This window comes from Benincasa hispida, chromosome 3, assembly GCF_027475165.1.
Source record: "Benincasa hispida cultivar pf3 chromosome 3, pf3_genome.v1.1, whole genome shotgun sequence".
Classification (NCBI taxonomy): Eukaryota; Viridiplantae; Streptophyta; class Magnoliopsida; order Cucurbitales; family Cucurbitaceae; genus Benincasa; species Benincasa hispida.
In genome coordinates, this window is record NC_143480.1 from 75,416,729 (window position 1) to 75,431,604 (window position 14,876).

The following is a 14,876-nucleotide window of genomic DNA, read 5'->3' on the forward strand; positions in this document are numbered from 1 at the left end:
ATATATATAAACCGAGTATACCCGTATTTATTTAGTTCAATAGTAAATTTTATTTATTTTTCTTTAACAATGCATGTGCTTCTCATTAACCAATCATACGCACGACTAAAGTCTAAAAAGAAATATATCATATTTATTAATTTATTTAAGAATAGATATTTAAATAATAACTAATAACTAAACGACTTGTTAATGGAAAAAATGAAAAATGAAAGGAGAGCCTAGAGAAATGAGAGAAATATAAAAAACCAAAAAAAGAAAAAAAAAAAAAGAAAAAAAGGAAAAAGGAAAATAGAGTATTAAAAAATCAATAAACAAAGAAAAAAAAGTCACAAAAAAAAGTGATAAAGAAGAGATAAATGTGATTAATATGTATGAAGATAAATTTATAATGTAAATAAAATGTTCTAGTATTAAAAAATTATTTTGAGAATTTTAGTTTCTTAAATTTGATTCTATTTTTAAAAACATTTCTTAAAATTAAAAAAATGGAACTAGTTATGAAACAAGTTGTCATTTATAAAGCCATCAAATTTTCCCACTCCATACATGTAATTTAATATTGAAGAAAGAAACAACAATAATTGTACGCTTTTTCTGAAAATTTCTCATTCCCATATGAAAAACACTTTTATTTATTATTTATTTTTTAATTTTATTTTTGAAAAGTATGAAAAACACTCCACATCTTGCAAACACAAACATCCTCAAATGTTGAGAATAAAAAAGGGGAAAAAAAAGTGTAATGAATTCCATTAATCCCTCTAATTCTACCATCAATTTTTCTCTCTATCCCTCACCGTATGCCCCTGCACTTCATTGCAGGAGCTTTCTCTCTCTCTCTCTCTCCCTCTAGCTTCTCCAAATTCAGATCTCTTCCTTTCCCATCCGTCTTCTCTTCTTCCCTGATCCCTTTTCTCTTCTCCCTGGATCGCTGTTTTCTCTTCTTCAATCACTTTATATTGTCTTTTAACTTTTTCCCATGAACGATTTCGAGGGTCTTCTAGCTTCAAATTATGGATTCAAACCTCAAGGTAAAGCCGCCCCAATGGCCGCTTCTAAGGGTAGTTCTAATATCAACCCCACCAGCTCCCCAAATTTCGATCTTGGATCTCGTGGCTCCTTCCGATCGACTAAGACGAACAATTCCTTATCTGGGTCTCTCGCCGATGACCACGATTTGCTTAATCGATCGATGAGTGCTCATGAGACTCGCGATTTTGGTGGTTTCGATGATCTGCTTGGTGGGTCTGGGATATTTTCCAAAAAATCGGAGACTCGTGGTGGGGATTCTGATTCTAATTTTGACTCTCTGTTTCGTGGGGGTGGTAATTCTGGTCAACCGCCGGCTTCCAACTTACCGGTTTATGATAAACCCGTATATGATGATGATATATTTGATGGCATTCCTGGCTTGAGAAACTCGTCTAAAGTTCAGTATGATGATGTGTTTTCATCTATGTCTTCGCCGCCTAAAGCAGATTCAGCATTCGATGATCTGATACCTGGGTTTAGTAAATCAGAAAGTGTATCGAAGAGTACGGGTGGGAAAGGAACGCAAACTAAAGAGAAAGAGATTCCTGCTTTTGATGATTTGATACCTGGGTATAGAGGCAGCAGCCCCCCTGGTGACAGGTATAACATAATGATTGTGTGCAATCTGCAAATGGACTTCTGTAGTTTAGTTAAGCTTTGTAATTTCCTATTGATCAATTTGGGTTTGGATAGTGTACTTTCATTGTGATCGTTTAACTTTTGACGTTAATTTGTGGAATTTGGTTTGTTTTTATCTTCCCCTTCTTTTCTTGGTCTAGTTATACTATTGTTACATTGCAATTAATCATTGTATTCAGCATTTATGTTTGGATTTATAAAGATGGCACTTTAGAATGAATTGTTGCTGTTTCCATCACTTTTTCCATGTTGGTTCAATTTGGTGGAAACAGAGCTGTCAGTTTGATTCATATGTTTTACTCTAGGTTAGCACGGGTTTGTTGGGTTGATTTATAGCTAACACATGGAGTTCTTTGGAAGAATCCTTGCTAAATGATCCTTAGCTCAGTCAATCCTCTTGAGTACTATCACTAAATTTTAACTTGTCTTTGTAAGAAATATGCTGATTTGAACTCAGCTTTGGTGGTTGACTTCAATGAAATGGTCTTGAACAGTCCATCAGTTAGGCTTGGGTTTTGAAATCTGATCTCAAGAAAGCATTTCATTTGGTTGAACGTAACTAGGTTTGATTGGATTTCTTGGAGAGTTTATATTGCTAAATTCTTGGTCTTCAATAATGGTAAACCTCGAGATAGAATTTGTTCTTCAAAAGAATGCCATCTCTCCTTTCATCATCTCAAATCACCCTGACTTTCTCAAAGGCTTAGACATGCAGCAACTTAATCAATTTGAATCATTTTACAATATGTGGTTTATACCATTATTTGTACGGCCTTTTGGGGACATGGAACTGGATAATATTTTGGGAACTCTAAAGTCTTTTGAGCTTGTGGTAGGAATGTTAGTTAGTATACTGAAGACCCTTCCTGTCAATATTAATGTGGACAACTGAGAAGTCTCTAGGCAAGTCAAGAGACTTGGTTATTTTTTGTTGGTTCTGGGCCTCAGTTTATTATTATTATTTTTTTTTATTGTGCAAATGAAAAGAGACTGATGCTTTGATCTCTATTTTTTATCTTGATTTTTCATTGGAAAGATACCAACAAGCCGGATATCTAATCCTTGTTATCGAAAGAGTCTCTAAAAGGTTAGACAAATGAAAAAGCTACCATTTTTCCCAGGGAGGAAGATTTACCCTTGCAGATTCTTGTTTTGTCAATCTGATCAATGGACTTCAATCTTTGATTTTTTTTTTAATTTAATTTTATTGTAATTTAAGTTTTAAACCTTTCATTTACGTTTTTTAGGTTACTTTGGTGTTCGTGGTTATGACATTCATGTACTTGGGAGTTACAACCCTTAAATTGACAATATTTTACTTTTAAGGTTCACTTGGTCAATTGACAACCCTTAAATCCTACTTACTTTTTCCAACTTGCTGTTCACTTTTCTGTTGAGAAGACAATTCTCAAAATTGCTTGTTTGTCCATTTCCATTTGACTTGAAAATGGTAGTGGATCTTTAGTGGAACAATGTTTCTTGGTGTTATATTGTATGGCACTTTGTTCTTAATGCACTTGTGTTTTTGGATTGGAGTTCTTTTCTATAGCTAAAGTTGGAATTCCATTTTTGGGGCTTTTTTTTTTTTTTGTATGTTATTGTAATTATTTTCCCATGAAAGCTTGGTTTATTAAAAAAGAAGAAAAGAAAAAATGAAATATTGCATGACAATTTGGTTGGGTTGGCAGCCCTTTCAAGCCCAAAGGAGAGATGCTTTGGAATTATGTGGTCAAATGCTCCTTTCAGAAATTTTAATGGGAAAAAAACCATTAACCATTTTCCATGGTACTGATTGACCCTAAATGCCTCAAATGACAAAAGTGTACATGCAGAGGAAGCATGTAAAGGTGAGGATAGATAATGGGAATGATAGGAATAATTAAGCAATTGAAATAGGAAGTGGGCCCTAGAAATATTGTTAGTTATAAAGGGCCCATGGGATGGGAGTGAGTATATGTAAGGCCGTTGAGGCCATGGAGAGGGCATCGAAGATCATTTTGGTGGTGAATATCTCTTATGAGATTTAAGGAGAGATAAGGGAGGTCTTCTTATGAGATTTAAGGAGAGATAAGGGAGCTCTTGAATTCTCCCTCTACTGTTGATAAATAAGATTGATTAAGGCTAAAAGCTTATCATTTTGGTATCAGAGCAGTAATCTGGGCATGGTGGAAAGATGGAGAACAAGGTTCTTTGTGGAAGAAAAGCTGGCGAAAATGGAGGAGAAGATGAATTTGACAATTTAATGAAATCAAGGAGAAGATGGACAACATGATTGCACAAATGACACTGGTCTTATCCCAATTGGAGGCCATGAGCAACATGGGCAAAGGAACACCATCATTGGAGAGGACGGTGATGGATAAAGGAAAGCGAGTGATAGAAGAATCGTCAACATAATCCGAGAACCAAGAACAAACTATAAATACAGTGGAGGGGATACATGCACCTGGGAGTAAGGAAGTACCATTGTTCGACAAGTGACTGAGGAAATTAGAGGTGCTGATATTCAAAGGAGAAGATGAGGAAAATCCGGATAGATGGTTGCACTGCGTGGAGTGCTATTTTGTGGTTAATCGATTATCAAAGAAAGGACAAGAAGGGCTGCTGTGTTTGGCTTGGAAGGTGAAGCACTAGACTGGTATCAATGGGAGGACGATTGGTCTCCGATGGGAAGTTGGGTGCATTTTCGGGAGTTGTTTCTAACTTGTTTTCGTCTGGCAAGTGAAGTTGATTGATACACGAGGGTGATGAGATTACAGCAGGAGGCGATGGTGAGGGACTATCAAAGGAAGTTTGAACGCTACTCAGCGGGCCTGAAGGAATTGGGTGACAAAGTCCTAGAAAGCAAATTTGTTTATGGGCTCAAGGAGGTGATCTAGAGTGAGATGCGCAAATTAACGCCCGAGGGCCTTAAGGCCAAAATGCAAATGGCCCAACTCATTGAAGAGGATTAGTTGCTTCAGTAGAGGCTGGGCAAGGGAACTGGGTCAACAAATAACCCGAGTAATGAGAGTGGGTCCAACACTAGCGGGGCGGGTTCTAGAGGGTCAAGTGGCCTGACTAATCGATCGATAACATTTAGCCCTAATTGAAGTGCAGTGAGTTCCTCGACGACGATTACTCCTCGGAAAGATGTTGGAGCGAAGGGTAGCAACAAGAACCCGTATCGACGACTGATAGATGTAGAGACGAGGCAAAAACAAGATAAGGGGTTGTGCTTCAGATATGATGAGAAGTCTAGTTTTGGGCATTGTTGCAAGAAGGAATCACAATTTATGTTCGTACAAGGAGAAAATTTGATTGACGAAGGGGAGGAAGCGGATATCGTTAGTTTTGAAACGGTGGACATACGCAAAGAGGACGAAAAAAATCAAGAACCTATCACTTAACTCGATGGCTGGGCTGGGTTCCCCAAAAACAATTAAGGTTCGTGGAAGTATTTGTGGCTGTGAGGTGGTTGTTTTGATTGATGGGGGTGCCACGCATAATTTCATCACGATAGAGTTGGTATCAGAATTACAGCTGTCGATCTCCCCATCAAAAGGCTACGATGTGGTTCTAGGCTCAAGAGGGTCAGTCCAAGTGACTGGAGTTTGTAAAGGTGTGTTTCTCACCATTTTCGACTTATCTATAATTCAAAGATTTCCTCCCTCTACCTTTGGGCAGTGTTGATGTAATTTTGGGAGTGTTGTGGTGGGAGACTTTGGGGTAGATTTGTTTTGATTATCGTTTATCCACGATGGAATTTGAGATTGGGGAATGGTAGGTTCAGATACATGGTGACCATAGTTTGGTGAAATCCCAAATATCCCTTAAATCGATGGTGAAAACGATGAATGAAAGGGATCAAGGTTTGTTGATCGAGTTGAATGCAACAGATGCAACAAATTTTACAGAAGTTGGGGACGACGAGAGTGTTTGAAATGGGTTCTCTAAAGTACTAGAAGAGATTCGGCAGGTGCTTAAAAATCTTGAATGGGAGATAAGTTCATGACCATTCCATTGAGTTAGAGTCGGGAGCCAGACTAGTTAATGTGAGACCGTATAGATATCCTTAGTTCCAAAAGGACGAGATCAAGAGGCTAGTGAAAGAAATGTTGATGGCAGGGATAATTCAACCAAGTAGGAGCGTTTTCTTGAGTCCGGTTCTGTTAGTGAAAAAGAAAGATGGAAGTTGGCAGTTTTGATTGATTATCGGGCCTTGAACAGCGTCACTATCCCAGATAAGTACCCTATACCTATAGTTGGTGAATTGCTTGATGAACTATTCGACGCCACTATTTTTTCAGAAATTGATTTGAAACCAGGGTACCATCAAATTCGAGTGCAGTCGGAGGATGTCCATAAAACGGCTTTTCGAATGCATGAGGGCCATTACGAATTCTTGGTGATGCCATTCGGATTGCAGAATGCCCCCTCCACTTTTCAGGTAATCATGAATGATATATTGAAGTCGCACCTCTGTCGTTTTGTCTTAGTTTTCTTCGATGATATCTTCGTTTATAGACGAACAATAGAGGAGCATGTTGGTCATTTTGCAACTATTTTGGACATTCTGATTCATAATCAATTTGTGGCAAATTATCAGAAGTGCCAATTTGGAGTGACTAGTATTGAGTATCTGGGTCATATTGTGTTAGATACTTTGAGAGTTTGCGTTGGTGCGTTATTGATGCAAAACAAGAGACCTCTCGCCTATTTCAGCCAAGCATTACCTTCTACTCATTGCTTCAAGGCAATTTACGAACGCAAATTGATGCCATTTGTGTTTGCAATTCAGAAATGGCATCCCTACTTGTTGGAGCGACACTACAATTCAGAAATGGCATCCCTACAAATGGGGTTTCAGCTGATCCGGCCAAATTAGAAGGATGAAGGTGTGGCCCACACCTCGAAGTGTTAAAGAACTGCAGGGATTTCTCGATTTAACAGGCTACTATCGAAAGTTTGTGGCTCAGTTATTAAAAAGGGGGAACTTCATGTGGAATGATGAAGCTGGGATTGCCTTCCAGAAACTTAAGTTTGCTATGATGTTTGTACCAGTTTTGGGGTTGCCTAACCTTAACAAACTGTTTGTCGTGGAAACAGATGCTTCAGGAGTGGGCGTTGGTGCGATATTGATGCAAAACAAGAGACCTCTCGCCTATTTCAGCCAAGCTTTACCCCTACTCATAGCTTCAAGGCAATTTACGAATGCGAATTGATGCCGTTGTGTTCGCAATTCAAAAATGGCGTCCCTACTTGTTGGAGTGACACTTCATTGTTCGCACAGATCAGAAAAGTCTTATTGGAAAAGGATGAAATAGAGTGTAAGTCTATGGGAAAGGGATGAAACAGAGTGTAAGAAAGTTTGGGGTGGAATGTGAAATTTGCCCACAGGCGAAATATTTGACGTTATCTCCCACAGGTCTTCTTCAGGCCTTACCAATTCCCAACCGAGTATGGGCGGATATTTCTATGGATTTTATCGAAGGGCTACCCAAGTCCGAGGGTATGTACTATCATGGTTGTTGATCGGCTGCCCAAATTTGCTCATTTTGTCACTCTTAAGCACCATTTTTCTGCTCATTCTGTGGCTGGGGTATTTATGAAGGAGATCGTCCGTTTACGTGGGTATCCTCGTAGCATTGTGTCCGATCGCTACAAAATTTTTACCAGCTTGTTTTGGGAGGAGCTATCTGGTGTCTTGGGGACTCAAATATGTTGCAGCACATCATACCACCCACAAACAGATGGGCAGACGGAGGTGGTAAACAGAAGCATAGAAACGTATCTTTGTTGCTTCACAGTGGGCACTCCGAAACAATGGGCGAAATGGGTTCCATGGCTGAATTTAGATATAACATCTCTTTTCATACATCTGTCCAAGTCACTCCATTTGAAGTATTATATGGGTATCCTCCTCCCCCGGTGTTGGGTTATGCGGTTGGCTCTATCGTGGTCAATGAGGTTGATATGCAATTAAGAGATCAGGATGCCATGTTATCGAAGTTAAAGGCCTCATTACTTAAAGCCCAACAACAAATGATCAAAATGGAAAATGAAAAACGGCGGGATGTTGAATACAATATAGATTGGGTATACCTTAAGCTGAAACCTTACCGACAATCATCGTTGGCGAAACTTCGTCACCCCAAACTGGCGCCCAGGTTCGTCGGCCCTTCTCAGGTTACCGCCCGAATTGGCAAAATGGCCTATCGAAATGCTTTACCGTCAGCATCACGTATTCACCCTGTTTTCCATGTTTCGGTGTTGCGCAAGGCTGTGGGATGTAATCTGCCAATGGTGCCAATTCCACCCTCTATAACTGCTGATTTGTCATATGTTATACAACCTGCTGAAGTATTGGGTCTGCATACATCCCCCACTAGTGAGAAATAGTTGGAAGTAGTTGGGAGAACAGGTCACCCATGGATGCAACGTGGGAGCTGTTGAATGTCATTAATGAGCAATTTCCTGACTTCCACCTTGAGGACAAGGTGGCTCTTTGTGGGGCGGACAATGATAGACCCCAAATGCCTCAAGTGACAAAAGTGTACGTGTGGAGGAAGCGTATAAAGGAGAGGATAGATAATGGGAATGATAGGAATAATTAAGCAATTGAAATAGGAAGTAGGTCCTAGGAATATTGTTAGTTATGAAGGGCCCATGGGGAAGGGAGTGAGTATATGTAAGGCCATTGATGCCATGGGAGAGGGCATCGAAGATCATTTTGGCTGTGAATATCTCTTATGAGATTTAGGGAGAGATAAGGGAGCTCTCGAATTCTCTGTCTGCTGTTGATAAATAAAATTGATTTAAGGCTAAGGCCTATCGGGTACCTAGACATGAGTAGGTTTGAAATATTATATGCTGCTTTGAATAGATTCCATGTTCCAGGGAAAGCCTACTTTTCGTTTCTAGATTTAACGTGGAAACGACTGCACAGAAATTCATTTCACTTGAAATAGTCTAGTATTGTACTTTCAGATAAATTCTGGTATTTTTTCAGTTTACAAATTTTTAATCTGGTTTTTTTTTGGGGGGTAAAATATTAATTGACATCAGATTCAAATGGCAACTTGCTAACATCTGAGTCTTTTTTTATTGTTTTTTTTTTTTTTCCAGTTTGTTTCATTAGTGTTTTCTTATCAATGTATTTCTCCTTCAAATCTGAATAGAGCAGTAGTTTGAGTTTCTTCATGTTTCATAGGCACAATGAGTTAATAGATTTCGGAATGGGTGCTTCTGCTCTCTTAATGGATACTGTTCTGTCTGGCAAAGGGAAAATTGAATGATGCTTATGTTTCCTGTAATATTTTACTTTCAGGTCGAATTCAGAACCCAGCTGGACGTCAGAGCCAACTTCAGTTAAAAGTACAACATCCTCCAAGCCAATGGAAAACCCATTTGGGGTGTCAAGGGAGCGCAGTGATCTACACGAAGAAGCTAGTGACATTAGTAATTTTAAGAGCCCAAAATTTGATGGGTACCCTTCCTCTGATGCAAATAATAAAGCTTTTGATGATATGGACCCATTTGCTAGCCTTAGTAAATCTGTCCCTGCATTTTCATCAGAAGGGAATAATAGAGGTAAGGCTAAGAGTCCTCCTAGGGTAGACAGAACTGCTGCTGGGCCTCAGAACTCTAACAGTAAAGATACGATGGAGAAACCATCTGGAAAAACATCTGGACAACCTTTGAAGAAGGATGTGCCTGCTAAAAATGATAGACAATTTGATCAGCCTGCGTTTGACATTCCTACAGTTTCAACTAATTCTCACAAATTTGTGCCTCAATCAACATCCCCTCCTGCTTTGAAAGATGCAAACGTGATGGGGGATACATCTAGATTTGAAGATGGTGTTGAATCAGATGAAATCTGGCTCACTGTAGCAGAGATTCCTCTTTTTACGCAACCCACTGTTGCTCCACCCCCTTCAAGACCGCCACCTCCTATACCACAGCAGGTTCCAAAAGAAGGAATGGGTCCATATGGCTCACGAAGTTCAAAGATGAATGCTAATGACTTTTCTTCATTTCCTAGTCCTACTCATCATTTTCAGGTTCCTAAATCTACCTCTGATTCGATGAGAGATCATGTGTCTTCCGTGGATGAACTTGAGGAATTTGCCATGGCAAGGAATCCAAGTAATGCTGAAGAACAAGTAAATGGTCTTTCAAATGAAGAAGTAGAGATGAACTCTGCTGCTGCGGCCATGAAGGAGGCAATGGATAGAGCAGAGGCTAAGTTTAAGCATGCCAAGGAAGTGAGGGAGAGAGAGAGTACAAGAACTTCTAAAAGTAAAGAAGCTGTATATTGGGATAGAGATGAAAAAGGTGCACGAAGTGAGAGAGTTGAAGATGAGGAGAGCATGGATCGTGAACGATTCCAAAGGGAAAGGGAAAGGGAAGAGAAGGAGAAAGAGAAACGGAGAGCTGAAAGAGAGAAAGAAAGAGTGAGGGAGCTTGAGAGGGAAAGAGAGGAGAAAGAGAAAGAACAACGAAGGTTAGAGAAGGAAAGGGAAAGAGCTAGGGAGCTTGAGATGGAAAGGATAAAAGTCAGACAGGCTGTTGAAAGGGCCACAAGGGAAGCGCGTGAGAGGGCAGCTACTGAAGCTCGCTTAAAAGCTGAAAGGGCTGCTGTTGAAAAGGTTAATGCAGAGGCTCGAGAACGTGCTGAAAGGGCTGCAGTTCAAAGAGCTCAAGCTGAAGCCCGTGAAAGGGCTGCAGCAGAGGCCCGAGAAAGAGCGGAAAGGGCTGCAGCAGATGCACGGGAAAGAGCAGAAAAGGCAGCTGCAGAAGCAAAAGAGAGGGAAGCACGAGAGAGAGCTTCTGTGGCAAGAGCAGAAGCTGAAGCACGAAGTAGGGCAGAGCGAGCTGCTGTGGAAAGAGTTGCTGCAGAGGCTCGAGAAAGGGCTGCTGTAGAAGCTCGAGAGAGAGCTGCAGCAGCAGCCAGGGCTAGCCAACAGAAGAACGAAAATGACCTTGAGTCATTTTTCAGCATGGGTAGAGCCAGTAGTGCACCTAGGAATAGGGCCAACCCTATGGTGAGGACTTGAGTTCGTGAATCTTGTTAGCCAGTTCCTTTGCTTTCTTTTCAATCTCTTGTTTCTTATCAGATGCCTTTTTCAGGACAACTTCTTTGATGCCCAACCACCAAATAGACCAGCATCAGAGACGACTAAACCATCTTCTACTACTACAAATATGAGGAAAGCATCTTCAGCCACTAATATTGTAGATGATCTTTCATCTATTTTTGGAGGTGCTTTTACATCTGAATACAATATTCAACAAAGTTTCAGCACTGCATACATTTTAATAGAAGTTGGACTTCGGTCACGGACATTGACTTTAACTGTTTGTTTGTGCGAAGGTCCTCCATCTTCTGGAGAATTCCAGGAAGTTGATGGGGAAAGTGAGGAAAGACGAAGAGCCAGATTGGAACGCCACCAGAGGGTTCAAACACGTGCGGTATGCTTCTGTGTTTTCTGTTTAAATATGTATTACAAACCATCTTGATGTGTACAAACGAGAGAAGGAACTTGCAATTAGAACCACTGTACTATGCTTTACAGTCTGCATGGACTTACACTCGTTTGTTATCTATATGTACATAGATAAAATGTGCTTTGCTTTAATGAGGCATTTCAAATTTGTATGCATTGTTTCAGGCTAAAGCTCTGGCTGAGAAAAATGAGCGAGATCTTCAAATGCAGAGGGAACAAGCCGAGAGACATGTGAGTTCATGTTCTTGACATTTATTGCCTTTGTTTCTGTTCCATTTTTAAACCCAGCCATTTCTCTTTTGTGTGGCAGAACTAGGATTTTATTATTTTGAATCTGTGTTGATTAACAGGATTCGAGAAAACCTAGCTTTTCATGTTGTCATTTGTCTCATCATCCTGTTATCATTTACTTTTCTTAAATTTTTTGAGACTGGACGCAGATTTATCAATGAAATAATGAAGTACTCAATGTTGTTGTCTGCTAAGGAAAATGGTGCTCGCTTCCATTTGTAACTTACCAAAAAACTTGAAGGAGTTATTTATTTATTTATTTAAATTTAGTCACCTGATTTGTTTGAAGTTCCAATGTGTACAGTCCAAGACTTGATATAAAATTGAAAGTCCTTAAAGTTTTGTCATGATCTGAAGTACGTACTAATGGTTTTGGTACTCTTTTAACTGTTTGTTTCTCATGCTGGATCTGGATGAAATTGAAGTGGAAGGATGATATTTAACATTTTCTCACACTCTATATCTTTATATTACATAAAAGAAATTCGCAATTTGATTTTTTTTCTTGTTTTTTCTTCTTTTAAATAAGAAACGAACATTTCATTAGATTTCCACTCAATAATATGTTTGCAGAGAATTGCTGAAACGCTTGATGCTGAGATCAAGCGTTGGGCTGCAGGGAAGGAGGGCAATTTACGTGCTCTTTTGTCAACTTTGCAATATGTAAGTTCATTGGCTGCATGTTAGTTATGCTTTGTTGGATCATCTGCATTTATTATAACTCCTGAGAGCATGCGAGCATTAACTTCCTTTATCTCAAGTAAACAACATTTTAACTTTATAATTTTTTTCAATTCAACTTGAATAATTAAAAATCATTTGAACCAAACGCATTCAAACTGGCTGAACTTAGTCCAATCTAAATTAACCTTGTATCACCTTATAATCCAACCCAAACCATTGCGTTCCTCAATTTTTGATTACCCATATAAAAAATACTAAGAAAACTATTATGGATTTTACTAGCTAAAGAATCTTGCTAGCAGTTCTTTCATTTATAGTAGCAAAACAATTGAATTGCTATCATAAGAAGCTACGTCTCACTTTTAAGTGTTATTTGTTTTCATGGCCTGAGAATACTGTTCTGGTCGACTAGATGGTTTACCTGTTTCTTTCACTGTTATATGATGATCAGGTGCTCTGGCCTGAGTGTGGGTGGCAGCCAGTTTCTTTGACCGAGATGGTTATTCCAAATGCAGTCAAGAAAGTATATAGGAAAGCGACACTGTGCATTCACCCCGATAAGGTGCAACAGAAAGGTGCCACCCTTCAGCAAAAGTATGTTGCTGAGAAGGTGTTTGACATTCTAAAGGTACATCTATGCTATATATATTTTGGTAGTGATAATGTACATCTATGCTATACATATTTGGGTAGTGATAAGGTACATCTATGCTATATATATATTTTGGTAATGATATGTTGAGCTATACCGTATTAGAAAATTCAAATACTGCTCCAGTATTTGATATTTCATAATGTTTCTGCTTTCCAGTTTGTTATGGATGATTTTGAGCGCTGCATTAGAAGTCTGATTACCACTAGGTTACTCTATAGGTGCTACTCCAATGATCCTAAGAGGGTCTTGTACTTGCTTGCCTTGTTTTCACATTTTAAATGAAAAACATTTTAGTACTTGGTAATATTTCTATTTCGGTTCATTTTTTCCCTCTTTCAGTTTATAAATGTGACAAGTTTTAGAAGTCCATTGCTATATTTTACCGGTTGCAAATAATGGAAGATTTTGAATTGAAATGCTGCTATAGATTGGTCTAGTAAATCAATGCACTGGGTTTCAAGTTAATAAACGAGTATACAAAAAAGGAGAAGCCCACAAAAAGTGAGCCAACTACAAGAAAGGGTTCAGTCAAGTAAACTAAGGCATTGCCAATGATTACAAGAGGCTTGAAAACTGAAATATTTTGTTGACTAGTGTTGCTGTGGCCACACGTTGAGTGATGTGGCTTAATAGTAGTAGTAATCAGAAAATTGTCTTTTTTTAGTGACAGCGTAATTGTCATAAATGCTGCTTCCTCATAACCTCTTAGTTTCCACTGTTCATTTTTCTCGATAGGCTTGTTAAAGTTTCTATCTCGTGATTACAGGAAGCATGGAACAAATTTAATTCAGAGGAACTTTTCTAAATTCAATTCATGATTTTTCTAAGAGCAAAGGGGAGAATGAATGTTTGGTTCAGAGGAAAGCTTCGCATTTGTGGTGTTCTTCTGATTTCATCTTGGCATGCAACCGATATGTGACGTGGCTTTGCCATTTGGTTGTTGAGAGATGAATTCCTCCAACTGGTAATATGATTTCATTGTTTCTCATTCTTTTTCTGCTCTTCCCTTTTTGTCTTTTTCTTTTTTGTTTATCTTGTATAATTGATGAATTTTCCCCGGGTGTTTTGCTCTAGTCTATATAAGAAAGAAAGATCAGTGTATGAATGAATGGTCAGTGATGGGGAAGAGTTAGTAGATATAAAGTAGAAATATGATGAAGTTGTGTGGTTTTTCTCGTTTCTTCACCAATTCTTGCTTGTGATGTGTACAATCTGGGTGCATATGTTGTAGAAGTTGTATTCATAGTCGCACATTTAAGTTCTTTGCCATTTATACAAGTAAGATTAGAAATTTCAATCCAACTTTTCTTTTTTAAAGTATTGTCTTCCATTCATTTGTTCTAAGTTCCAATTCTATGGAAGCAAAAGTACGGTGTCGTTTGGTGATCCCAGCTCGGTATGGTTTGGGGTCACAATGATAGGTAAAAGCGAGTTGTTTTCAGCAAGATATTTTTTGAGAAGAATTGGTTTTGAAATAACTTTGAAGATGATTTACCTATAAATAACTTTGAAGATGATTTCCCTATCATACAGTCATTTCTTGAAACTGACTCATTCGATTATTTGACGAAACTACCTGTCATTATAAGTATATTGAGGATGAGATCAGAAGTTTTCATTGGAGAGTTATAATCCTTACAAGTTTTTTTTTAATATAACAATAAACCTTTATAAAAAATATATTAAAATTTGTTAGAAAAAGAAAAGATTCAGTGAAACTTGTAGTTTGGAATCCCATTAAAACTTTGACGAACATGGTTCATATCATTTACCTAAATGTTTAACTGGTGTGGCTTACATAAGCACTCAACTTCTCGGTATTTAAAGTTCCACTGGATAATTATTTTGATTTTGATTTTTTTTAAAAAAAAATTAAGCATACGAACACTACTTCTATCTTGATGTTATCTATTTTTTATCAATAGTTTAAAAAACAAGTCGAATTTTGAAAATTAAAAAAAGTTGTTTTTGTTTTTCGAATTTGGTTAAGAATTCAACATTTGGTACTTAAGAAATATACAAATTTATAAGAAATGTAGATGAAATAGATTTATTTTTTTTAAAAAAAATAAAAAATCAAA

The 14,876-nt window shown here is 38.3% G+C and overlaps 1 protein-coding gene across 1 annotated transcript; it reads left to right on the forward strand.

The window, feature by feature from the left end:
- The first annotated feature begins 612 nt into the window (after positions 1-612).
- On the forward strand, positions 613-14,097 carry LOC120072902 (auxilin-related protein 1-like). The gene is made up of 8 exons (XM_039025432.2): positions 613-1,635; positions 8,984-10,703; positions 10,789-10,921; positions 11,033-11,130; positions 11,331-11,396; positions 12,030-12,119; positions 12,592-12,768; positions 13,562-14,097. The coding sequence occupies exons 1-8, from the start codon at positions 983-985 to the stop codon at positions 13,598-13,600; spliced, it is 2,976 nt and encodes a 991-aa protein (XP_038881360.1). The 5' UTR covers positions 613-982; the 3' UTR covers positions 13,601-14,097.
- Positions 14,098-14,876: the final 779 nt, after the last annotated feature.